At 41.5% G+C, this 27,492-nt stretch overlaps 2 protein-coding genes across 4 annotated transcripts; one reads left to right on the top strand and one right to left on the bottom strand.

The window, feature by feature from the left end:
* Positions 1 to 2,370: 2,370 nt before the first annotated feature.
* LOC311503271 (cAMP-responsive element modulator-like) lies at positions 2,371 to 9,852 on the bottom strand. Its single transcript, XM_084565910.1, has 5 exons — positions 9,357 to 9,852; positions 8,786 to 8,953; positions 8,255 to 8,398; positions 4,015 to 4,159; positions 2,371 to 3,331 (listed from the first exon to the last, which is right to left on the bottom strand). Exons 1-5 carry the CDS (start codon positions 9,529 to 9,531, stop codon positions 3,187 to 3,189), a joined length of 777 nt encoding a protein of 258 aa, XP_084422036.1. The 5' UTR covers positions 9,532 to 9,852; the 3' UTR covers positions 2,371 to 3,186.
* Positions 9,853 to 10,742: 890 nt separating this feature from the next.
* Positions 10,743 to 25,632, top strand: cul2 (cullin 2). Of its 3 annotated transcripts, none has more exons than XM_084566100.1 (21): positions 10,743 to 10,860; positions 11,813 to 11,951; positions 12,277 to 12,379; positions 12,475 to 12,569; positions 14,712 to 14,817; positions 14,997 to 15,079; positions 16,341 to 16,437; positions 16,626 to 16,736; positions 18,262 to 18,424; positions 18,510 to 18,634; positions 19,474 to 19,581; positions 19,744 to 19,803; positions 19,915 to 20,043; positions 20,216 to 20,302; positions 21,430 to 21,582; positions 21,775 to 21,852; positions 21,942 to 22,008; positions 23,391 to 23,593; positions 23,693 to 23,794; positions 23,893 to 24,009; positions 24,820 to 25,632. In XM_084566100.1, exons 2-21 carry the CDS (start codon positions 11,833 to 11,835, stop codon positions 24,949 to 24,951), a joined length of 2,238 nt encoding a protein of 745 aa, XP_084422226.1. In that variant the 5' UTR covers positions 10,743 to 10,860; positions 11,813 to 11,832; the 3' UTR covers positions 24,952 to 25,632. The 3 variants fall into 3 exon arrangements, with proteins under 3 accessions (XP_084422226.1, XP_084422228.1, XP_084422227.1); XM_084566102.1 differs by lacking the exon at positions 10,743 to 10,860 and adding an exon at positions 11,040 to 11,215; XM_084566101.1 differs by lacking the exon at positions 10,743 to 10,860 and adding an exon at positions 11,040 to 11,290.
* Positions 25,633 to 27,492: the final 1,860 nt, after the last annotated feature.

The following is a 27,492-nucleotide window of genomic DNA, read 5'->3' as shown; positions in this document are numbered from 1 at the left end:
TGCTGCTTCTGCTACATCCGCTGCCGTGTTGCTTTCAAGTGCTCCCTGTAAAGTCGGATTTTCTATCAACGAAGCCTACACGCACGAAATTCTAAATACACGCACGAAAGCCCGAAAGGAAACATGGTAATTTAGATCATGTTTCGAGGAAAAGCACTTGCAAATTAACCGTAACTCATGAGGAAGTAATTCTGGAGCTTGTTTGCATTTGATATATGACTTTGAACTGTCACAAGATGCTCAATGCTATGTCAATGTTCTGCTGGGAAACTTTTGGACCTGGCATTCATTGGTGTGGATGTTACTTAGACATGTAGCACCCACCTAGACCAGACCAGGTACCCCCCACCCCATAGCAATGACACTCCTTGATGGCAGCAGCCATCCCCAGCAGGATGCAGCCCTAAAACGCTTTAGGAATTCAAAATAAAAGCATGAAGAACAGCACAAGGCGTTGACCTGGCCTCCAAATTCTGTTGATCCCAAACTTATCAAGTTTCTGTCGGATGATCCACAGAGGCCCTTCCCCTCAACCCATAGGATCCCAAAGTCCCCCCACTACAACGGAGACCTACACAATATCAGGAAGGTGGTCATAATGTTATGCCTGATCGGCATTCAGTTACTCAATATTGCCTGATGTGAATAGATTTTTTTCACTTTCATGTCCTCAAATATATATATTAAAAAAAATTCCGACAGCACGTAAACGCATCTTGAAAAAACCCCTACACCGTTGTGGCCGTGATGGAAAAAGGTTCCGGTTCAAGTGGGTGGTAACTACTGTGTAATAAACGCACAATTATGACAGTCCCAGGGGGGCGCAATAAATAAAAAAAATATATAGAATAAAATAGAATAACCAGTCCCAAAGATTCAGGTTGATGTATGAAGATTTTGATTAGTCTCTCCTCCTCAAAAGTCATCTATAATGATAAATAAATCAACTATTGAGAAATGCATTCTTGCTCAAACAACTCTTTCTGTCCCTGGTTATGACTTGCCATAATCATGTGATACATGTCATTTATATTTGTGTGTGTCCGTTAATTATTTGATCTTGACTGATGGCTGGCAGACAAGGTTTTTGACAGAAAACAATAAAAATGGCTGCTAATGTTTAAATCTCTCCGTGGGTTTAGGTGGGATTTGCAGAGGTTAACATAAACAAAGTGGAGTCCTGTGAAGTAGACACATCCATTCAGATTTTTTTCTTCCTTGGAAGAGGTTTTTATTTATTACTTATGTTTGCATGAGTGCGTTGGTTGAGGCGATCATTCCTGGTGCTGTGGTGCAGCCTGCTGGTGCTGCAGCTGCACTGCATTTTCTGATTAAAAAGGCATTTTGCGTTTCAAGAGATGTTTTTTCTTCTGATCTGATCAGTGTCGACCATTTTTAATCCTCAGGTTTATCTTTTAAAAAATCCACAAAATCAAACTGGAGAGGTTTATGCGACATGTTAGAAGCGTCTTTGCTATGATCAGTGAATTAAAAGTGTGAATTAAAGCGTTTCCATCATTACGAACCGGTTTGCCCGGTTCTATTGGGGGTGGCAAAGATTAAATTCCCATGTAATTCCATGGCCCGAAATGCACCATTTAACCCCAAAACAAACCGTGCCTCCTGTTCCCAACCCACGCATTCCTCTCGCTGTAGTTTTGTCTCAGTCAGGGTGGACGCTGCCTGTGTTTTTGTTACAGACTCGACAGGAATAAGGTTTCACAATAGGCCCAGGTGCAAGGCAAAGCGTCGGCGGCGTTGGCTCCTTTCCTCTCTTGTTTTTGTTTTCACGTCTCGAGGGGCACGCAAACCGCTGCAGAAGCACGAAATTCATTCCATCAGCAACTTTACCAAGTTTCTTTAGCCGTTCTTGTCAAATCAGGGTCAAGCAGCACAATCTGTATATTAAAATATTAAAAACAGCACATCTACATTCTAATTCATCCTAAATCCTCCTTTTTCAGCACATGCACTGCACAATAACACTGTCAAGATCCAAAAAGGCAGCAAAGGAGATGACAGAGGAGATGTGGCTTTGCTTTGTCAGTGACGGTCCTCGCTATCAAGACAAAGGACAGCACTCTGTGTTCTGAGCAGAAGCCCAAGGTTGAGACTCCGAGGCCTGGCGATAAAAGCTTTATTGGCCTGCTCCGGATGGAACTTCGACGCGTAAGTGCCTTATCGTCGCCCGAGCTAATATCAAATGAGCTCACATTGCCGAAGTACGCAAGACTTTTGAATTTATTGCGTGTGACGACAGCAGAGAGATGGAACAAGAACTTTATGGAAGCAAAAACAATCCTGTGTGACTTTAAACAACCATTAAAACAGAAACAGTGAGTTAATCTTTTTTTTACTGGAACACGTTTGTCATTAAAACAAATGACACATAAGTTTAAAAAGAAAAGAAAAAGATGTGAAGAACATTAAGTTAATATAATTTCCAATAATGGACGCAAATGTGTGGGGTAAACCTGCCCATATAAATAATAATGCCACTGAGTAAATGCACAACAGATCCTGGTAGGTCTCTACACTAAATGTGAAAGGATGGGTGAGAGGGGGGAGGACAGGTGGACGTATGTTCCTGGACATGTTCCTGCTTACATCAGGATTTTGGAAGTGGAATGACATGTAGTATAAACTAACCCAAGCCCTGACGATTGAACGTTTGGCTTCTGGCAGCTCTTTCCCCCCCTGAACAAAGAACATCACAAAATTATTTATTTTAGTCGAGCCAAATTCTGGAACTGCCCGTAATGGATTGAAAACACAGCAAGGTGACGGAAAGCAAAGGCATTTGTGACAAATCTATTTATTACTATACGTTCAGCTTCTGCAGCTGGAGCTTTAGCGTCTGACTGTCCGTCTGCTGAAAGACGCTGCAGCTCTGCAGGTGGTGCCCACATCCCTTCCTTCCTTTCTTTCCCTGCTTGAGCTGCCTGTGCAAAAAGGACATCAGTTCCTCATAATATTCGCTGAATGCTTGATCCGAAACAGGGTTGTTTTTTCCTGTCGGTGGTGCTGCGTTGGATAATTCAGGGCCTGAGACATTGACATCATCGTGTAAACACATGTAACAGCAAGAACAAGGAGTGTTTTGTGCGAGCGCGCAGAAGCGGAGTCCTCAAGACGCACCGTAGGAACAGACCTGACACTGTCCCCACGTCGTCGTCGTCGCAGCGATCACTCGACTTTGTGCCGGTAGATGTCCTTCAAGGCTCTGAGCTCCTCTATCAGAGTCTTGTTTTGCGTCTCGAGCACGGCCACGCGATTCTCCAGGCATCGGACGTACTCCTTCTTCTTCCGGCGACACTCCCGGGCAGCTTCCCTGGAAGCAGCAACGGCAAAGCCTTCAACATGTTGGCTTCTCTCCCAGATTCAACAGGGACCACTCACTCCAACCATAAATCAGAAAGAACACCTATACATATACATATACGCTCTCTGGTGTGGAAACAGAAGGGTATTTGTGAAGACATCAGATAATCTTTAGGATAGGAATTCACATAAAAGGCTCGCTCATGAGGAGTCGGACGTTATAAACAAAACAAATGAACAGCAGCGAGATGATTTACTGCTGACTAAGCAGAGTAAAGAAGGATGAAGTCAGTATTTGTACTGACATTAAGTTAGTTACAACAAACACAACAGTGTGAGCCAACTCTCTCCAAACACACATTACACAGTGGATAACACACAACCTAAGAATTAACGGATAAACACCCTGGGATGGAGGAGAATCATGTGGTGACCTGATGACAGCCTTTGACTTATTATTATTATTATTACGTGGACTTCTTCTACTCTATTCCATCGTTATTTAGATGATTATGTCATTACACACTGGAAAAGAGCAGAGAGGAGATAACAGACATCCTCCAAAAGTGAATATATCCAGCGGAGTCTGACTGATAGTGGGTTATATCTTGTTCTGGCTGATAACATCCACATAACAGGTCAGTTCCCTGGTCTCTAACGTCCAGCCCGGTGAACGGAAGCGGCCCTCTCTACCTGTTCTTCATTAAGCGGAGCTCCCTCTTCTGTAAGACTTCCTCCACGGGTTTCTGGGAGCTGCAATCCCCGGCCCTCGACGCCCCGTGGGGGAGGCTGGAGGTGGTGTTACGCAGCTGGCAGCTACTCATGTCACCGGTGGAGCCTGTGGAGACACACACAGCTACTAATGAGAGACTCTTAGATCAGAATAATGTAAATCAAAGCAGTTTACCAAATTGGGTTTCCAGTAAAATATCAAAATCATGTAAAGAAGAAGCCTTATAAGCTGTAGGAAATCTGACAAAAACAATCATTATATATATGAAATTCAACCTCCACATACACACAAGTGTAGGTATTACTATTTTTCATTTAGCAATATTCATTATCAAATGATCTGCTCATTATTGTCATTATTATTTTTTATGAACTCATGAATCATTGTGTCACAATCATAAAATCTAAAATTAATGTTCAAGTGATCAGAAATATTTGTATTTTTACAAATATATGTATATACATAGTGTATACTGGACACCAATAAATAAAGATCTATCTATCTATCTAGCTGTTGTACTTGGACCGGTCTTTACTTGCACCCACTTGCCAATTCATTAGGTACACTAGTGAAAACAAATGCATTCAAACATAAATCCAAATCTTAGTTTGATGAAGGTCATGATCCAAAGCATTTGTTTCAAATAACTGAGAGAGCTGCTGACTAAACTGTGTTTTCATTTTGTAGCACTAATGAAACACTAATGTGTTGTGGTGATGATTCGGTTTTAGTCAGTGTGGGCGAGACTCAATAACGGAAATAACGTCTGTTTAGTTTAAATGTTTATTAATTCAATGCAGTTCAACAGCACCACAAACTACTTCCTCCAGAATGATCGTGCAGTTGATTCACCACCTCTCTGACGCCGTTTCAACATAAGCTGCCCATTAGAGCAGCCATGATGGAAGATTTAGTGCAGGACTGAGTGCACTAGTGTACCTAATGAACTGGCAAGTGAGCGTATGTCATAACTAGTTTGGATGATTTTAATTAGTGAACGTTGTTTTCAGTCTTTGACACCTAATAATGCTGCAACGCCTTTAAAACTTTTGCAGGGTAGAGTCTTGAGGCATTAATAAGAAATATAAATACTTAGAGTATGAGTGACTGAATCCCACATACTTTGATATAAAACAATCAAATGTGTGTATCAGTGCAAAAGAAAGCACTTCACACAGAGGGAGAGGGAGCGTGTGCCCTTCTTATCCGCTTCTCCTTCTGTTCATTGTGCGCTCGGTGCCAGTGCCGCACAACTCACTGGGCCCTCGTATCATAATCATAATACGGGGCGGATTAATTCTGCGATATGATGGAATTGCAAAAGGGGGCCGCCGTGTAATCACAGCGTGGCCACACGGCTGACGTCAGCGGGGCGCCTCATCCGCCGCTTTCGCATCTACGCGGCGCTGCTGGGGGGCCTGTTCCAGGAAAAGCGGTGACGTCAGCCACTGCTGCTATGTGCTCTGAGTGGGCAGAGAAGCATTTCACGGAGGGAGAGAGGGAGAGAGGGAGTGAGAGAAGGAGGGAAGGAGAGAGAGAGAGAGAGAAAGACGAGGCGAGCGGAGCCTGTGAAAATGTTTCTGAGCAAACTAAACTGACGGGAAGACTAGACTAATATTTATCACCCATCGCTTCTTTTTTAAAAGGAGTCTGCTTCTGATGTTATTTGAAGAAGTTATTGACATTTTAAAGTTGGTTTGGGGGCAAAAAAGTCACAGATAAATATAAAAAACATGTGAAACGCCAATGTCACAATAAGCACAATTTCTTCCATTCCGATGAAGCTCAAACTGCAAATGTGAATTCCTTCACTCATCGTTTTTTAAGAGATTCCTAAATTAATATTTCAACCACATCACCAGCAAGGCAACTACGTTCAGAAAGAGCAGCGAAAAGAGACATACAGTACCTGCTTCTGTCTCATCCCCAGTTACAGCCATACTGCATCTACTCCCAGAGAAGCTGTCCCCTTCAGAGTCTTCACTCTCACTGAAACGCGACCGCAGCCAACAGCGAGGCGGTGCGCGCAATTTACAATTAGAGGCACTGACATCACCATGGCATCACTGTGCCTCCTGATGTCAACAGAGTGCTTTGCTCTCTCTCTCCTTCTCTCTATCTATCCCCCCCCCCCCCTCCTCTATGAGTCAGGAGCTCTGCTGTTTGTCTTGGGAAAGGAATTTCTTTTCTGCGGACAGACCAGAGTTTCTCCTTCTTTTCTCAAGGAAGAGAAGAGAATCAGTCAGTCGAGGTTGAGATCATTTGGCACTTCCATAAACACACAAATTCTTTAATAATTAATACCGCCTTCTGCACGCCGGCTGTAAAACATTTTTTTGTTTTGTTTTTCATTTTTCTAAATCAAAATGTTGCATCTGGTTATAGTCACCGTAAAAAAAGAAATCTTTTATCTTGTTTTGGTTTAGACTGTTATGACCACAGTATTAAAGCTTGCAGAACAAAATCATGGGCACATGAAATGAAATCTCATTGCGTGTCAAATAAAAATTCGAATAAAAAGGCAAGCTACTGATATGGCTTACTGATTAACTCCGTGTGTGTATTAATTTGCAGCTTCTATTGCAGCGACTGCTTCACGTCAAACTCAGAGCTAGAGGATCTGGCTCCCTCTGCAGACGCTACAGAGGAGCAAAAGCTCCGTTGAGGAAGTCAGTGTCAAATATAATTTCTCAACCACTCCGGCGGGCAGTCGGTCAGTGCTTCAGGAACTATTTCGATCCTTCGCTTGAGCGATAGCAGCAATACCACACTTGTATTATGTCGCGCATCAGGTGATAAAAGTCTTAAAGAATCAAAAATAAGGACTTAAATGGAGTGTGCAAGTGTGAGCCTTACAGTTTTAACATCTCATACATACTGTTAGTTAATATAATGATGAGAATCAGATGTCTTCTAAGTACAAGTACTTGCAACAAGCTGCACTGGTTTCTGGTTGTTTACACAACAAACAAGTCTCAGTAGGAGTTTCCTTTATTAAACCTCAAACTTCCCCTGGAACTGAAGAAGTTACGAGTGGTGAAACGTCTTCTCAAAAAACTCTGTTGCCTTTTTGAAACTTTTTTTGGATATACCATGACCTGGATGACTATAAACCTTCACAGACATATTGTAAGTACAAGCCTAATATGTAATGGTAATAAGTGAGTTAGTTACTCTAGCTGTCCAATAAACACCGTGGTATAAGGTGGTGGTACAATAACACCCTGTAAATTGGAGTAGAGCAGAATGTTAATGGTAAAAGAAAGAAAAGTACTTTCAAGTACAAAATTTGACTAATTGTTCTTGAGTGAGAGCAAAGCCTACCGAGTAAAGATGTAGATCTATTAGTTTATTTTTGTTTATTTCATTCATTCATCTTCTGTAACCGCTTGTTCCCGTTAAGGGTCGCGGGGTCTGCTGGAGCCTATCCCAGCTGTCATCGGGCGAGAGGCGGGGTACACCCTGGACAGGTCTCCAGTCTATCACAGGGCTAACACAGAGAGACAGACAACCACTCACACTCACACCTACGGCCAATTTAGAATCACCAGTTAACCTAATGAGCATGTCTTTGGACGGTGGGAGGAAGCCGGAGTACCTGGAGAGAACCCACGCAGACACAGGGAGAACATGCAAACTCCACACAGAAAGGCCCAGTCGGCCCATGGATTCGAACCCGGGACCTTCTCGCTGTCAGTGCTAACCACCTCGCCCTTGTTTATTTATTTGTATTTATCTTAATTTCTTATATTACATTTGTGTATACATATATTTAAACCTATTGTTTTTTTGTTTTTTTTAATAGAGTACTAGATAGATAGATAAATAGATACTTCATTTATCCCGAGAGACATCCGGTGTCTTTTTTACATTTTAAATAAATTTTTTATCAACATTCTCTCCCTGATATTTAGTATATTTAACCAAAACGGCTGTTATTCTAGTGATGCATATGTTGTTTTACCTTGTATGTCCTTTTGGAAGAACTTATACGTTTCTATTTATGTGTTTTGATGGCCTGCCAACAAAGAATTCGTGGGCTAGCGGAGTTACTAAAATGCCATCCTTACTTATGGGGGATCATCACTAAAGATTCCCTGGAAATACAGTTAGTGGCTGACGTTTACAGAGATGAAAAGAGGAACCCTTCTTGGTGTTTCAACTGACTATTGAGCAGCAGGTCTGGTTATTAGGAGCTACCTGGCAGTGTCGGTGTGCAATTCATCTGTGGGACATTCACAGCATCCCTGCTGTACTCAGGGGCTCCCGGTGGAGGCTGTTGTGTCTGTGGTGTGGACATCGATGGCCAGCTCTGTGTCCAGTCTGGCATGAACTGGGGACAACCTTGAAAACCAATTCAAATGGGTTGGTAAACGTGGAAATAATAATAGATCAGGGTTTTTACACAACCCTGTGATTATGTCAACAAGTATAGTCTGTATCTCTCATTTTAAGGCTTGTAGTTTACGTAATAAGGCTTTACTTCTCTGTAAGATAGAAGCTTCATATCACTGGCTTGATTATGGACAACAATAACAGGAGTGCCCTTTCTCTGGAAAGGCTTATCTTCTAATGGGTAGGTAATAAACCGCACACAGAGCAACTACACAAACAGTAGGAGAAAGGGCAAACTCCATGTAGAGGACCAGGAGATTAAGATGATTCTTTTTTATTTTTTTTTTTCCATTTTGCTGTGCCGGTTAAACTACAGGTCTGGAAATAATGTCTTACCTGTCGCTGGGGGCACACAGTAGCGTTGTGTGCAACTGAGGTTCTCCGGATAGTTCTGTGAGCTGGTGCTTGACGAAGGTTGCGGCGTTTTTGTGGTCATGTCTTTGGATTGCAGATTCTGTGTCCCGTTGGCCAGGAAAATGAAGGAACCTCCTTGAAAATACCCAACTGTGAAGGAAACTCGTGAAAATGTCAAGTTAAACAGAATACACTGAACTTTTTTTTTAAAGATTTTTTAGGACTTTTTAGTTCCCATCACATATTAAAAGTATAGTTTAGTTTCTTTGACAAGGGGTTGTATGAGATATGAGGTTTGCTGGTCTACAATTGCCTCGATAACTGCTTCGAAATTCTCCAGGCATGCCAACCACCATCTACTGTTAGTAATACACTGACTGTGAATAATACAACCTCACTTCAAAGAAATTGAACTATGCCCTCAAATTATTTAGCAGAGTCAAACCGACTTTGCCGAGAGAACTCCAGACACTGATACTGTTGCTGAATGGCTGGAGAGAAGTCGCGATTGTGTAAGGTGAGCCGGTAAATGTGCTTTCTGTGACATGCTTACAGGACTGGTTGTGGCTGGTCGGCTGGTAAACAGGGGTAGGAAGGCAGGGCACAAGCGCACGTGGCTGCATTTTCTCCTCCGTCTTCTGCCTCAGCCTGACAGGCAACGACCGGGGCTGCTGCTGACCGCGGTGTTCAGTCTGGTCCAGTCTTTGTGAATTAGATGGGTTTTCCATATGTGTGGCCTGTGCAGATTAAAGCCAATATTAGGCACAATTATAAAGTTAAATTGGCAGTTGATTCAGTGCTGAAACTAACTACATAATCACCTCTTTAAAACCACTCCCCTATCTTAAATTGGTTAATGAGTTTATCTTTAATTTTACATAAATGCAACAACTGCCCAATACCAAAGTAGTCTGTCAGATGGACAAGTTTCCTCATAAGTTATTGATTTTGTTTCACACAGTAACATTGCAAGTGTTTGCAAAAGGTGGATTACAATCACTGACCTTAAATACCTAACAAAACTGCCAAAAAACAAATGATAAGCAATGTAAATATAGTACAATTAGTATAAAATGGTTATCTAAAAACTTACACGATAATGGTAAAGATAGCTGGTAGCTAACTGACATTTTAGCTAGCTATGTTTAATTGAATAACAATTAGCTAGCTAGCGTTAAATGGCTAGCTAACTAGTAGTGTAATAGCACGGTACTCACGTTAATTTATGTACTCGAGAATGATAAAAAATAAATAAATAAAATAATTAATAGACTGATAAATCACAATAAATCGTGTTCGTGTTTAATAGCGTCATATAAAACTTTACTTTTCCCATCGAACCTTGCCAGTACTTTATGGCGATTCTGATTGGTTGAAATTTCTCTATGGTAACGCGAAGCATCCGCATTGTTTTTTTTGTTTGTTTTGTTTTGTTTTCCTTTCTTTTTTTGTCAGAAACGTTATACATTTAAAAAACAACATAAGGTAAACAACACATGGACGATCATTTTTAAACCACTTTTATTTTCATTTTTTCATGTATTCCCTCCGTCAACAATGTGTGTTAATTTATGTTCGACAATATCATAACGCACAGCATTGCGTTAGCATTGTGGATGTATGCGAGGTGTGCACATATAACAAGGTGAACAAAGAAATTACAATCAGAAAGGAGATAAGTTTAAATAATAAATAAAATTTACTCAGTGTATTTAATGGTTGCGCTTACAATACTAACTCCTACGAGGTTTCCGTAGTTTGGGCGATACCACCGCTATATGGGGGTTCACGGGACTTGGATACGTTTGGATTTAGTCATATTCTAGAAGACATCGACATAGCCTCTATGGATTATTTAAAACTGAATGTCTCTTAAAGACATTTTACCATGGTAAAGAGCAAAAATGATTAAGTGTCAATTTTTGCTTGTTCATACTGCATCCCGATCCAACACAGTGGTATGGCCCAAGAGGTAGGCAAAGACCTGTAAGTGAGACAAATCAAGCCTGTGACAGCGGAGAAACCTGAGTTTTATAACAAGTAATTACTGTATAGAGGTACGTACTATTCAAGAGCCCTCGCTTGACTTCAGTAACCTGTTTTGTTAAACAGCAGCGCCATGTTCTGCCGAGCTGTCATTGTAAATGTGGGGAACTTGCTAAGAAGATGGCAATTTGCTAGCGATAGCTGAGCTACGGCTAGCTTGGTGCTAGCCGACCAACTGCTAGCCGATGTCTCAGAGCTGAGTGGACCTGAGCAGGAAGAGGTAGCATGCTAGCTAGGCGCTAGTTAGCATTTTAGCTCGCCATCCTATTTTGGGATTGGCATTCCGCTAGCTAGTAACCTTAACTTAGCTACATTCATCGTGACTGCCAGAGGGATATCCGCGGAGTATCAACAGTGTTTCTTTTTGTAAGACGGATCTCGGGGCGGTTAGCAAGAAACGATGATGATGTTGCAATGTCTTCTGTGACGTGAAATTAACTGGTATGAATGACGAGATATAACACAGGGCCTAGCTTCCCCTACTTGGCATGTAATCTATGATACTACTGGACTGGAAGTTGATAATATCATTCGTGGCCGTGTCGTTTGGCACATTGCACACGTAGTATTTCTGCCTGTCGGTAGATCCGTTGCGTTCAGTGTTGGTGAGCATTAGCATTAACTCCAGGAACTTGACCACAGTGTTTATCTCATCTGTTGCTGCCATAGTAATGCGAGCAGATGTTTTGCAGCTGGCTCGTTATCATCAGACTAATTTCTGCTGATGTATATAATGTGTAATGGTGTTTATTAATGCTGTTTCTGCATGTTCACAATGACATATACTGTAAATTACTGTAAAGACAAGAGGTCATTTGTAGTACCTGCACCTGTATTTAGATTTACTGGAAGGTTACGAACCTAATAGTAAAACTGAAAAGAAGAATTAGGCACTGTATTTGTTCCTCCTTTAATCTACTCACTCACTCACTCCTGTATTCATGTGTTTCTTTCCTCCATCAGGCTGAAAGAGAAACTGTACAATGTCCTTAAAGCCACGGGTGGTGGATTTTGACGAGACATGGAACAAGTTACTGACGACAATCAAGGCAGTTGTGATGCTCGACTATGTGGAGAGAGCCACGTGGAACGACAGGTTCTCGTATCCTTTGCCGACCCGCTCTGGATTGAAGTTTTAACAGCACAGGAGGATTTTTGCTTGGTTTCAGGGCAGCGTTTATAGACGTGAAGCTGCACAGCATTGGTCTGTTGGTAGGAGTTTTACTCTAAACACAGAATATATGTAATTCAGTGAGGCGTGGTAATTAAGTTATTTCATCAAGTGTTTTTTTTTTTTATTATTGGGTAGTGATACATTACGTTTTTTGTTTTCGTTTCGTTTCATCAGTAACAACACCTTTATTAACTGTATTTACACCTGTACAAAGTGAATTTGTTTTCATCCTTATCTTGAATTTTGATACTAGTGACATATATGCCTTGTGCGTTGCATACCCAGAGCCTTTGGGTGAAAAATTATACACAGAGACCAAGGTTTTCCTTGAGAATCATGTTCGGCAGTTGTACAAGGTAAGCACTCACAAATAAACAAAAAAAAAGAAAAGTTTTTAATTTTTGCATAACTTTGCTTTTTTCATAATACCTGTCACGCTTGTGCATTATAGAAAGTCCTGGACTCGGAGGAGAAGGTTTTAGTGATGTACCACAGATACTGGGATGAGTACAGCAAAGGAGCTGACTACATGGACTGCTTATACAGGTAAAGCTGCTCCTTTTTATGGCGTTTGTTTCCCTTTGGTGTGCTGATGTAGCACTTCCTCAGCAAGTCACTTGACTGTTTCACCTTTTATTGCAGACCCTCTCCCACACTTTGTATCGTTTCTTAAACAAAAGTCCTCAGGAGCGTAAAAAGCACACATGTTGAGTTCCCTTTTTCATTCTTCTTTTTAATTGAGGCATATTTTCAGTTTCTGTTCTGATTATATGACAAGACTTTCCCATAAATGGTTGGGTGGTTGCCATTTGTTTGTCTCTTTGTAATGTAGTTCAAATGAAGGTTACCAGATACAGACTGTAAATACGGTCAGCTGACCTCAGATAGCTGTCGGCTGTCAATGTCGTACATTTAAATGCACCTTTTGACAAAGAAGTGAGCGTCTGTAATTTGTCACGTCAAATTTCTGACTCAGTGTGTCGATGTCCTCGAATGCGGAGCGTGCTAATTCTTTTGCCACACTCGCTTCAATATTACAACCCTTCAGTTTTTGCACACTTGAAATATTACCTTGAAAAGCACAGTGTGAGATGCCAACAGGCATTTAGCGTGTCCTGATTCATTCTAAATCAATATTCCCTTGGAGAGATTTCAGATCTATTTTTACGCGTACTTCCCACCAGACTGCCTCAGCGTACATATGCTTTTGAAATTTATGATGTAACAGAGAAAGTAAGCTGGAGTGACATAGTAGCCTTCAGTTCTTATTTTAGATGAGAGCTGTTTATCTTCAATACATCTCCTGGCAAGATGCGTGCGTAAGTTTGGGCCTTATCAAACTCAGAAGTCATCATTAATCATCCAGAACTTAAATCACAATTCTTCTTTTAGGTTTCGTGACGAGTGGTACTCGACGCTAGCTGCTACACGAGCATTCCTTTAACACTCGGGTGATGTTGCTTAATTTCTGTCAAAGTTCAAGCTTAAGAGGGAAAGCAGGCTGAGACTGACGGCGCAACCTCTGACACAGACAGCGGTGAAAACTGCGTGCCGTTTGGTTGAATCAGCCAACGTACTGTGGATGAGCCTGATGACAGGTGTCAGTCTAAACCGGTCCTTGTTTCCTTTGACAATTCCTAGAGTTGTTGAAACACAACGTGGATGCATTTCACCGTTACAGTGAATGAATCTTCCTCATAGTGATACCCTTTAATGCAGGATCAAACTTTTTAGGGTGAGCTTTAGTAAATCTGTTCTAGTAATGTTTACCAGCTTGCACAATCACTTTGTCTACCGTCTGGTTATTTTTAGGCAGCATAGAGGGTAATTATCAGAGCTTTTTTTTGCTGGAAACTGATGCTGGTGGACGGTTGCTGACAGCATTAGACACAGGTCCTGTTCAGGCGTGGTTTTAAATATGCGTCCATAGCTTTACCTGTGTTTTTTTTTTTTTTTCCCTCACCTTCTCCTTGAGCCACCACTTCAGATCTCATCGTGGTGTTTTGTGCACTGCATGCCAAAAAAAACCCCCAAAAAAACACAGCAGTAGAATATTACAACAGATGCTGTCTCTAATGAGTCTTTACCCACTGCTGTTTCAGAACCACAAACAAACAAGCGCTAAAACTTTTGGAACATAATGAGCTGTAAAATCTCTTAACTCACTGAAAGTTTGCTCGCCAGTTATTATTTATTCATTCATCTCTGGTTAATTTAGTGACCCGTACAAAGCTCAGATTACAACTCAAATGTTTGAAAGCGCCCATGCACACTTCTATGCTATACAGGGGCAAAATATTTTAAAAAGGCTGCATCTACTAATGAACAAACAATCATTTAAAAACAGCAGTTGTTTGCTTTTTCCTGAATTATGCAAGAGGACTTCAGTTGAGCGTGTGGTCCATCATTTTGACCACCTAGGGAAGTGGTCACGAGGCCCGGACCTCTTGTGACCACATTCATTGCATCCTCAGTGCATCTTGAGTGTTTTCACACTTTACTACTAATGATGCTTATACTTTAAGCTTGCCATTCGCGGTGGATTCAGTCAGGATCCACCGCTAGGTTCTACAGAATCACAAGCTCAGTTGATTCATGGTTGCTGGAACTGGTGTTTCTCGACATCCACATGAGACGTGTGATATTAGCCGTGCTTTGAATCCTAACTCCTCTCACCTTGCTGTTCAGGTATCTCAACACACAGTTCATCAAGAAGAACAAACTAACAGAAGCAGACCTGCAGTACGGCTACGGGGGAGTGGACATGAATGAGCCGCTCATGGAGATTGGAGAGGTACTTGCTGACTTTTCCTCGCACTGGCATGAATAAGATTAGAAACAATAAGGGGAGCACACGATGGAAAGATTAGTGGGATCCAGCCTGGTCTACATTTCTCTTTATGCTTCCCTTCTACAACAGCTTGAACAAGAATCTGTCTACACTCTAGTAATATGCCGTCTTTGTCGTTGCAGTTGGCGCTAGATATGTGGAGGAAACTAATGATCGAGCCCCTTCAGGCTGTCCTGATCCGGATGTTGCTAAACGAAATCAAAAAGTACGTTGGTCACACACACACACACACACACACACACACACACACACACAGAGCTATGAGGAATTGTGAAATCAGCTTTTTTTTTTTTTTCCATATAAGAGGAATATCCTGGCATTCCTGTTTTGCTTTTCTCATATTCATATTTGTTTCCTTTGATTGTCCTGACTGCAATGTGTGCTTTCCAAGATTTAATACTTATAATGTCACGATACCAGAAATACATTAATACAATTCACAAATACAAAATAATGAACAATATTATGATTTAAAAAACACAAAAGCACATGTGTACACTGCGTTAATTCACATACGGTGTTATATTTTCACACACGGTGGTGATTAAATGGTCATTACGGTAGCCTATGAACAATATGGCCTTCCTCTTTTAGACATCACATTAACATCCGTCCTGTGCAATCTGATCACAGGTGGCCAGTTTAAAGTACCTGTGATCACACCTGCACCCACTAAGATGCGTCTCCACTTATGTCTCCAACAAGCACTTGAGATCCGATCCCAGTTTGGCACCCCGTATGCGATTCAACGCCAACATAGTATGGGGTGCAGCAGAGTGTTTAAACCGCTGCTGTCTCTACTGCTGCATCACGAACAGCTGTGAAAAAATCTCCGTTAATAAGGCGTGAATAAGGACAGCGATCATTATTGAGGAAGTACTTCTTATAAGGCTCCTTATACATCAGCGTGATCGAATCAGGAATTAACCACGTGCCAGTACCTTATTTTATTTGACAGAATCCCACACATCATACTCATTAATTTCATTTCCTAATTCTTAAGATTAAGAATAGTTTAATCCGTTAATAGCGGTTGTGGGTTGCTGTTTTTTGTTTGTTTGTTTTTTTAAGGGCAGCAACTGGTGCATACCAACTGTGTTATATTATCTTGTAGTGCCTGACAGTAATGTTTTGAATCACAGGTTAAACTGAAATGAGGAAATACAGGATGATACATACTGAATGATTAAGGATAAACACACGTACATTTACACTCCTGTTGTCCAGTAACTTGGTAACCACAGTGACTACAGTATATTTTGTAAGTGTGATTCCATAAAAAAATAAAAAATATTACAGTACCAAAGGATTGGTTTTCACAACCTCCCTTGTTTGGATTCGTGATCTCTACGTGCGAATAATAAATCCGCGCTTGGAATAACACCCTTCACGCGCCGCTAATAATCTCAGTGTCCAGCATGTCACGCCAAACAATGTCCTAAATGCAGCTCCATCGTGTCCTACAGTGATCGTTGCGGCGAGAACCCCAACCAGAAGGTAATCCACGGGGTCATCAACTCCTTTGTTCATGTTGAACAGTACAAGAAGAAGTTTCCACTAAAGGTGAGAATACAAATAATTTCATATTGTTGTCGACAAGGAGCCGTCTTAATGTGAGCGGTGAGAGAATGAAAATCCAGGACGTAAATGATATAAATCCACAAAATGTGCTCTAGACGTTCATATAGACTCGCGTGTATGAATGAATACTAAACTCTTCTGGTGTGCCATCTTCTCTTCATGTGTTCCAGTTTTATCAGGAAATCTTTGAAGGGCCATTTCTGATAAAAACGGGCGAGTATTACAAACAGGAAGCCTCCAATCTACTTCAGGAATCCAACTGCTCGCAGTATATGGAGAAGGTAGGCTGGATGGAGAGATAACGAAAGTATGTAAATGTTCAAGTTGCTGCGGCTGCGTCACGTGTTTGTTGTCGTTTCTGAGTCATCTGTGTTAGATTTAAGAACCCATTTTTACTGCATCTTCACTGAAACGTATGCGCCTGTGTGCGCGCCGGCGTCCGTGCTCGACAAGTGAGTGCGCACATACACCGATCAGCCACAACATTATGACCACTGACGGGAGAAGTGAATAACATTGACCGTCTTGTGACAGTTCAGTGTTGCTGCTGGGAAACTTTTGGACCTGGCATTCATTGGCGTGGATGTTACTTAGACATGTAGCACCCACATAGACCAGACCAGGCACCCCCACCCCATAGCAATGACACTCCTTGATGGCAGCAGCCATCCCCAGCAGGATGCAGCTACAAAAACGCTTTAGGAACAACTCAAAAAAACATGAAGAACAGCACAAGGTGTTGACCTGGCCTCCGAATTCACGAGATCCCAAACTGATCAAGTATCTGTGGGATGATCCACAGAAGCCCCCTCCCCTCGAAGACCCCCCCACTAACAACATCCTGTTGCCAGACACCACAGGACACCCTCAGAAGGCCCATGTCCATTCTCCTATGAGCCACAGTTGTTTTGGAGGTACAAGGGAGACCTACACAATATTAGGAAGGTGGTCATAATGTTATGCCTGATCATTGTATCTGTGAGTTCGTATGTGCATGTACGTACACACATGTGGGGCCTTTGTGTTTGTGTTTGTGTGAAGTGTCGGTCAGGTCATGTCAATCTGGTGACATAAGAGTTTTAATCTGCGTATTAGCTCTACCCTTAACCCGCTAATGCTGATATTATAGACCCCTGGCCAGCTAGAGCTGTCATGGCCTGCCTCTCTCTCTCTCTCTCTCTCTCAGCTGCCTTGTCACTCTCTTTCTCTCACTCTTTCTTTCACCCTGACAGTAATCAGATTAATCTGATAGATTTATCCCTCCAGCCGGCAAACAGGATCATCATTAAAGCTTTACCAGGCATTAGGACAGTGTGCCTTGCCTCCCTGTTTGATCTGTCACTGCGCTGTTGAGTTCATATGAAGATTGATATGCGATAGGACTGCAAACAAGCAGCAACAGACTGTAGTATTTTACACTGGGCTCCTGCCTGCACAAGTTCAGATACAATCGCACATCTGACCCAGTTCCCGGCTACGTGGAAGCAGCCTTGTTTATTCTTACGTGCTGTATCTTTCTAGCTAATCGGTACGGTGCAGCGCAGCTGATTTTGGATATCTCTGCGTCTTGAATGATCTTGAAAGCTGTTCCTTTTACCGTAATGTAATGTGTGTTTAGTTTGGACGCGTCTGTAAAACGAGCTGCACTCACCAAGTGATATTTAGCACGGTTGAAAAGTAAGGCGGACAGTAGCAGCTGTGAACCTTTGCTCCCGTCGCAGAATTGAATAACGATCGTCTTGCAAAAAGATTTGATTGTTCAGTCTTTGACTTGAATGTCGTCTTTGCATCTTTGTCTTTGTCCAGGTTTTGGGGCGGTTGAAAGACGAAGAGGTTCGATGTCGGAAGTACCTGCACCCCAGCTCCTATGCCAAAGTCATCCACGAATGCCAGCAGAGGATGGTGGCAGATCACCTGCAGTTCCTGCACGGGGAGTGCCAGAGCATTATTCGGCAGGAGAAGAGAGACGGTCAGTGCGCTGTCTTAATTTCATATCCAGATTCTCGTTTTCCTGAAGGGCATATTGTTCTCACGTGTTGCTTCATTTTGTTCAGACATGGCCAACATGTACACCCTGCTGCGGGCCGTGTCCAACGGGTTGCCTCACATGATCCAGGAGCTGCAGGTTCATATCCACAACGAGGGCATCCGAGGCACCAGTAACCTCTCTCAGGAAAATGTTAGTATCACAACACACGCACGTCTCTGATTGCACATATTGGGGATTTTCAAGGTGACCTACCTTTTGGAAAACAGCTTTGGATGGATTGTCCCCACTGTGGTTCTGCTAAATGTCTTTCAGGGATAATCCCAATTAGATTTTTTTAACTTATTTCTTTGCATGTTTTATAAGTAAATGAAATTTGCTCCTTGTTGATTCGTATTCTCCTCAGTTACGTGTGCACTCTGCAACTGTATTAAGTAGAATAAGCTTAAAAATCAGTCCGTTATAGGGTGATATCCTTGACAGTTGAATAGCTCTGCAATGCATTAAGAGAAAAATACCTGCCTCCAAGTTATTCCTTTAACACTTTCATTTTACTTTAACAATTGAGCTTTAGTCATCGTGCTAAATAAACAGTGCAGAAACGAAACTAAAAGTATATTGGCTGTCGTCCCAAATGAACACTTAGAGCTGGATGGTTTTAAAAAAATAAATAACCAACTTGCAAACTTTATGAATAGCTCTATGGTGTGTAGCTTAACTTGAACATTCACACTGTCCCGACAAGTACTAAAGCCCAGTTCTGCTTAGACCTGCATTATAAAACTTTACAACAGAAATCTCAGTCCTGGAAAGTACTTCCAGACCGCAGACGTGTTTGGTTTTGGTTTAGCAAAAAAAACAAACACGTCTTTGTGCTCAATCTGATCCGATTGTTTTAAAAAAAAAAATGCCTTCATCTGCCTCGTTAAAGTATACGTCAATCTTGTGTCTCTTCTCTTTATTACTTTGGCTTAAATCGAAAAATGTCTGCCACTAATAAAAGTTTATGTCTCTCCTCTGCCTCTTCTTAGATGCCAACCCTGTTTGTGGAGTCAGTTCTGGAGGTTCACAGTAAATTTGTTCAGCTCATTAACACAGTTCTAAATGGAGATCAGCACTTTATGAGTGCACTTGATAAGGTAATAAACTCGAGACTCTGGATAGCTCCTATTTTATTGAACGCCCTGTCATAACAGTCATTAGATAAAAAGGCGGCTTCCTTTTACTCCTTATATACATTATGTAGCAGTAGAATTTATTTATTAGTTCACTGATTGTTTATATTGATGATTCTTGCTCAGGCTTTGACGTCTGTGGTGAACTTCAGGGAGCCCAAGTCCATCTGCAAAGCCCCCGAACTCGTGAGTACACACTCAAACAAACACACACACACACACACACACACACACACACACAGAGTTTCATATACGGTGCCTTGACCGGGTCACGTCCCTCCTGGTGTCTCTGTCCAGCTGGCGAAATACTGTGACAATCTGCTGAAAAAGTCTGCAAAGGGAATGACGGAGAACGAGGTGGAGGACAAGCTGACCAGCTTCATCACAGTGTTCAAGTACATAGACGACAAGGACATCTTTCAAAAGGTAATGAGGAGCCGCCTCTCGCTGAACAAAAACCTAAAATGTCTTCCTTATTCTCCGGTGATATGTTGCCACGTTTTGAAGATGTTGGTCGGAGTGTTTTTGCTCATAGTGTGTCTATTTTTTAGCATCGTTGAGTTGTCCTAAAATATTCTTTGTTTTCTGTTCTCTTCAGTTTTACGCCAGAATGCTAGCAAAGCGGTTAATACATGGTTTATCATTGTCAATGGACTCAGAAGAAGCCATGATCAACAAACTAAAGGTAAATCCACGGCTGGGAATTATAACTTACGATATGTCTGACAGTACTTCTGCTAAGATTCTTTTCTCGACGGTCCACTGTCTAGAAAGAATTTGCCCAACTCCAAAAAATTGGAAAAATATTATTGATCGCCGCTATCGAAGCTACAAACTGACACTGCTTAACACCCAGAAACTCATAGCTGAAGGAAGATTTCAAAGGCTTCAACAGCTACTCTGTGACATATCCAAAAATGTTAAAGGAAGGCAACCGGACTTGTAGAGTTTCTTGAACACGTTTCGCCACTCATCCAAGTAACTTTTCAGTTCTATGGGACTAAATAGGAGCATCTGTGGGTGTAGCCCATCAGAAACTCGCTTGACTACTGTTAGCGGCTAGATACTTACCTGTTCTTGAGGGGTGGGGGGTACTGTTTGTCTATGTCCTCTTTCTCCAATGAATGGTGCTCTAACGACCCATTATCAGTCAGAGGCTCAAATTTCAAAGTGTGAATGGGGGTGAAACTTCTTGGGGACGGAAGTTAAGACTGTAAATTGATGGCAGATTAGATCTACTATGTGACAGTATTGACGGCCACGCTTGACTGCTTTCTAAATTTAGTGCTTAATAGTCTTATGTTACACTTAAATACGAAGTATGGTTTGTTTAATGTAAGAATAACACCAAACTAAATGTGTTAGACTATTTAATGAACACGAATGACTAAGAAAAACCAATGTAAGCCATGAAATTATAATATTTCATTTTTCCTTTCCTTTTTTCCCGTCTGTTGTCAGCTAGTAATGAGCCAATGTAATGAGGCCCAGTGTGCACAGACCACTTCACAATGCTTAAAACTAATTAGATTTTGCATAGAGAAGCCTCTTTCTGATGGTGCACAAGACGTAGGCAGAACTCCGGCAATTATAGCCCAGTTGCGTTTCAGCTCACTGAATAAATAAGCATTTACCAAGCTGCTGAAAAAGTTAAACCCATCATAAAAGTTTTATCAAGCCAAAACCGGTTATTACAAGCTAACAGAAACCCCTATTATGAGGACACGTTCATGAAATCTTCTCCTGCTTTGCTGATTGTTTTCTGACCTCTCTCATTAATCAACTCTCCGTCCTCCTCCCTTGAACCTGCAGCAAGCTTGCGGCTACGAGTTCACCAGCAAACTCCACAGAATGTACACAGACATGAGCGTGAGCGCCGACCTCAACAACAAATTCAACAATTTCATCAAGACACAGGAGACGGTGGTGGACCTGGGCATCAGCTTCCAGATCTACGTATTACAGGTCTGTTAGGAGCACTTGTTCGTTTGCTTACAGGTGCAGACGTACGCTAAATCTGAAAGTTTTGGCCTTGATATGTGGTTTTAAAAATGAGAATATTACAACCACGAGTACATATTTGTGTTTCTAATCATAACACCGGGTTCACACCTGCTTCTAACCTGTGGCATTGTGGTTCATGCTTTCGCTTTGCAGGCTGGAGCATGGCCGCTCACGCACGTCCCCTCCTCCACGTTCGCCATCCCTCAAGAACTAGAGAAGAGCGTGCAGATGGTGAGGAGCACCGATGGGCCGCGCATGAGTGATTCCTATCAAAGATTGCGCATCGTGGGCTAACCTCTGGTTTTCACCTTCCTTTACAGTTTGAGTTGTTCTATAATCAGCACTTCAGTGGGAGGAAGTTGACCTGGCTGCACTATCTCTGCACAGGTAACACAAATACATGAGAATTATGCAAGATTATGCAACATTTTTTATACAAATCTGATTGTATCACTACACCAAAACAGTTGTTTAAGACTATATCATGTTTAGGGCTGTAGTCCACACAATAAACTCCTGGTCTAACTAAATCTGAGTGCGCTGAATACACTCTGCCTGGTAGCTTCTCCGCCCTAAAGGAATTACAAACAAATATAGTAACTACAGTTAATGGCCTGCTGGCCCATGAGCATTCGTCAAATGAAATGACTCCTCCAGGAAACCGGAGGAGCTACTATCAGTTGTCAGGAAGAGCTGCAATCATACAGAGATGATCCCTCTTTATGGCTAATCAGCCAGTGATCATGATCGTATCTGACTGTTGAGATGAGATAAAGATGGACTTTGTCGTTCTTCAACGGTTCTCTGAGCCAATTGGACAGATCTATCTAACCGACCTGTTCCAAAGCCATTTCAAAATACTAAACTAGTGCCAGTAGTGCAGGACACACCAGAAAAAACTATGGCCAGAGAGGCTTAACAAAGTTTTAACACCAGATGACTGCAAATCTACATATATTGTTGTGTATCATATCTAGCTATCATGTAGCTCTGTCCTCTGGAGCCACATGTATGGTCCTGCAATAAATCTAAACCACAGGTACCTCTCTAAACTTCTTGACCAAAACTACTCCGATATCGTTAAACATCATTTATTAGGTCCAAAGCATAGACGGTATAAAGATGGACGCCATGACAGCTCCTCAAAAGTGAAGCCAAAGCAAGTAGAGCTCCCCCTGGTGGCTGGAGGCAGTATAGGTCATTAGCTCCACCCCCTCCATGTTAGTGGATGGGACTTGGGCCGACCTAAAACACTAAAATACATACCAAATAATTTTTTTCAAGGATGGCTTCTGTCATTTCAGGTAGTTAATATAATGTTGATGCATGTTTAAGTGTCAATTGGTTCTTCAGCCTCCGGCTCGCAAGATGGCACCGCCCGTATCCATGGGAAAAATAGCGTCAGTTCGGCCAATGCAAGGAAGTGGGGACGCATTGTCCATATTTATATACAGCCTATGGTCCAAACTCAATACAGTTTACGAGCTGCATGTTTAGTCGTTGCTTGTCGAGGTGTGATATGCAAACCTTGGACGTTTAGACTTTTAGTTCATCCGATTTTCCAAATTGAACTCCACCAATGATTTCTTTGATATAGTGTAAATTAATCTGGATTAAATTAAAGTTAGACTGGCAGCCTCTGTTGGGTTGAAAAGTCCCAAATCATATGCAGCTCACAACATTCAGTATTAAAAAGGATCAAGGAGTTAAGTTACCTACTATGATAAACAACACATTTCTTTACAATTTCTTTCCCTCTTGCTGCACAGGTGAGGTGAAGATGAACTACCTGTCTAAGCCCTACGTTGCCATGGTGACAACCTACCAGATGGCGGTGCTGCTGGCCTTCAACAACAGCCAGACGGTGACCTACAAGGAGCTGCAGGATGGCACCCAGATGAACGAGAAGGAGCTGCAGAAGACCATAAAGTCCCTGCTGGACGTCAAAATGCTCAACCACGACTCAGAAAAGGTCTCAGCTTTCGTTAGGAGTATGATGACGTGTGATGCGCTGTGATGTAAAGCCCACAGGTTGTTTGAATGCAGAATGTCTTCTCCCCTCTGCTCGCAGGAGGACATCGAAACCGAGTCAACGTTTTCACTAAATATGAGTTTCACCAGTAAAAGGACAAAATTCAAGATCACAACATCGATGCAGAAAGACACACCACAGGTGAGGGAAATCATTATCTACCCCTCTCAGTCCTTTCTCCAGTTTTGCCGGTTTTGTGACACTTAAAAACATTTGCCGCGCGTCTGTCCGATGTTCAGGAAATGGAGCAGACGAGGAGCGCCGTAGACGAGGACCGCAAAATGTATTTACAAGCTGCTATAGTGAGAATCATGAAGGCCCGCAAGGTGCTCCGACACAACGCCCTCATCCAGGAGGTGAGTGTCTCAACTGAAGCGTCAACTTGATGTTGTTAGGTCTTTTGCATACACACCATTCAAAGAGCAAGCTTTCTGTTGACATAGATGTCAAAGCTATGTCTTTTGCATAACAAATATTCAGTCTCGATGGAGGCAACGAACTTAAACTCCCCACCTATCATTTAAAACTGAAAGGAGTTGTTGTTGCATCCTCACCTTAGCAGATGCGCTTTCCAGTGCGTTTGTAAGTTGTAAGCCGTATCAGCACACACATAGACTTGAATTATAAAGCTATAGAATATAGTTTAGATTTCCATTAACATCTGGTCTAGTTGCAGTCAGCATAAACCTCTAAACTGAAATCATACTCCACTCTATTTATGCCAAATAATGGAAGAATATAGTAAACAACATCCTTCCTAATCAAGTCTGCATAAATCTGAAATTTGAAAGGGTTTCTTTATTATGAGAAAATGTTGAATAAAAGTTTAGGGGGGGTGGCTTCATGCTTCAGGTAGGGAGGGAGTCAGAGATGCTTTCGGGAGCAATAGGAAAAACACAATGCGAGCACAGCATTGTTTGAGATGTGCAAAAATATTTCCCATTTGTTATGAGACCATGCCGGAGTAAATTAGACCCTGTAGGGGCCGCCATAGTGTTAACATTGTATGGGAAACACTGTTATGGTTAAAGTCTCTGTTTAGACTGACGCTTTGTTGCATCCCCAAAGTATTTCCTTTAGTTACATGCTTTATTTGTCCGGACAAAAAGGACAGCAGGTGTGATTTCAGTCGTTGTTCATCATTTCCGATTTCTCTCTGCGTTCAGGTCATCAATCAGTCCAAAGCCAGGTTCAACCCCAGTATCAGCATGATCAAGAAGTGCATCGAGGTGCTCATCGACAAGCAGTACATCGAGCGAAGCCAGACCTCGGCGGACGAGTACAGCTACGTCGCGTAGGCAGAAGAGCCGGCCCGCACAAACACTCACCTGTGACTGACCGGCAGATCCGGGGTTTAAAAGCGCGAATCAAACCACATAACAGACTCATTCATCCATTTAGGTTCTGGACTGTCGCTCTCTGCTGAGTTCCCGAGCGGTGACTTAAAAGCAGGACTGGTGCCTCCATCTTTAAAGAAAAAAGAAAAGAAAAAAAAAAAAAAAAAAGCAAGGTCATCGCTTCACCGTCAGACAGCCGGCTGACACCAACACCAACACCCCCATAAGGCCCTCATCCCGACCCCCCCTTACCACCCACCTTCTGATTTTTAAGCTGTTTACAACATCACCAGTGCCACGCACATGTGCGTCAAACGACAAAGAGAAAATGCCTACAGCCGTTTGAGAGGGAAGAGCTAATGAACATACTAGTCGACAAAAAATACAAAATAAAGAAAATAGAGGAAAAAAAGAAAACCGGGGGAAAGAATTAGTTGTGGCATCAATGACACATTGGTGGCTACACATTTAAACAAAAAAAAAAACATGCTTTCTTTTCTCACGTTTGCAGTTGATGTGTGTTTATTTTCTTTCTTTGTTAAATGTACCGAAGTTAGGAAAATTATTGTAATAAAACCATTATACTGACTTATTGTATCTACTTTCAAATGTAAAAATAAAAAAAAATGGTGACAAACATGATCCTGCTGCTTGTCAAATAAATAAATAAAAACACTGAAGGGTTTTATGTAAATAACTGTATCCACTCAAGTTTGTTCATATACACAAATTTAAGAGCTGCATATTTAACTAATGAGTTTCCAGATTCGTTAACCTTCCCTTGTGAACGCAAAGGCAACAGACATGTTACTACATACCTGGCGAGAAGTGGAGGTTAAGAGCGAAAGGATTAGGGGTTATTGGGAAATGGAGGATCGACAAAAGATGTTTTCTTAGACTTTTGACTTGTCCAAACAGGGAGTAGCGCATGCGTTACTAATAATGATGGATAACGTTAATTAAAATGTCCCTGAAAGACGTGAAACGCAAGGAACCAGAAGCTGAATCAGCTAAATGGGGATTTGCCTGTCGACTGTTTTATTAATTACACCTTTGTGATTTGTGTTCTGTGGTATGTGAACCAGGCAAACATTTTGGAAAAAAATCTACCTCATCAACATCTCACAAAGGCAACGCTGTCGCCCCAAAATCCTCCGATGTTGGAGATGCTCCTAAGTCCTAATATATAAATATTTTTTTAATTCATTTAAAGGAGGATTTTTAAACCCTTCTAAACACTTGTTGTCTTATTAGGTATTTGGTTTAGAGGTCAGCTATTCGTGTTTCAAAATATATTCTCATTTCATTCTTAAATTTGGATATTTGGTTTCCTTAAAACCAAATTTCTTCCTAAAATAAGATTTAAAAAGAAAACATAACCTCTATTCATATTCTGTTTTTTGTTTTTTTTTGTTTTTTTTTTCAAACTAAAAAATAATAATGCCCCTTAACTTTTAGGCTAATAAACAGTCAATAAATTTAGAATAACTATACCCTCTTTTTATCTTTTTTTAAAAATAAATAAATAAATAAGACGATTTAAGAAGAAAACATAACCTCTATTCATCTATCCTTTTTTTTTCCAAACTAAAAAAATAATAAAACCTCTTTCCTTTTAGGTTAATTTAACATGAATACGTGCATTTAAATCTAGTTTATTAATTAAATTAAATATTAAATGTCGGACGCTTTCTAACCGTCAAATGGTCTTACGTCATCCGCACATGCGCGTTTGGTGCTCAGCAGCGTTCACGCCGAGCACGAGCGAGGAGGTGATGCAGCTGTTGTGTTGACAGCTGTCCATGGTGCTGACTCAGGCAGAAATCAAAGAAGGAGCACTTTATTTCTCCATCAGCATTTATCAGGATGGAAGATTCTTCACGGGCTGTGTTATACACGTCACACACGACATTTCTAAGCAGTGCGCAGCGCTGAGATGAATGTACACGAGCTGATTATTATGAACGTATTTATTTTACACTGTTTAAACGTGATGAATCTGATAATATATACACAATATAACCATGTGTAAGACTGTCCTGTCTTCCTCTAATCCGAGTACTAATCCCCTTTCTGTGAGCTGTTTACATGCAAGACCTCGTGGCGCAACGGTAGCGCGTCTGACTCCAGATCAGAAGGTTGCGTGTTCAAATCACGTCGGGGTCAAAACTTTTCAGCTGCGAATCAATGACTTGTCCGTCAGAAATATTCTTCCTCACATGATGCACACCGTCATCTTCTTCAAATCAACGCCTTACACGACTCTACAGGCGACGTCGTTTACATGTCTTTTCGTGAAACGATTAAATTTATATTTATATTCACTCTATTTATCCCATTTACTCATTTTCCAACTGTAAAAAAGGGGAAAAAAACAGTATTGATCTGAGTGGAAGAGACAAATGCATAAAAACCTAAATTGTGTCTTTAATTTACAGTTCATTTTAACAACACAGAGCCGAATTGGCGAATTAAATTTAATCCCACAATCCAATGTATTTT

This window comes from Chelon labrosus (genome assembly GCF_963514085.1).
Source record: "Chelon labrosus genome assembly, chromosome: 18".
NCBI classification, from domain to species: domain Eukaryota; kingdom Metazoa; phylum Chordata; class Actinopteri; order Mugiliformes; family Mugilidae; genus Chelon; species Chelon labrosus.
Note: the sequence above shows the minus strand (reverse complement) of the source record. Positions and strands in the feature narration are given on the sequence as shown.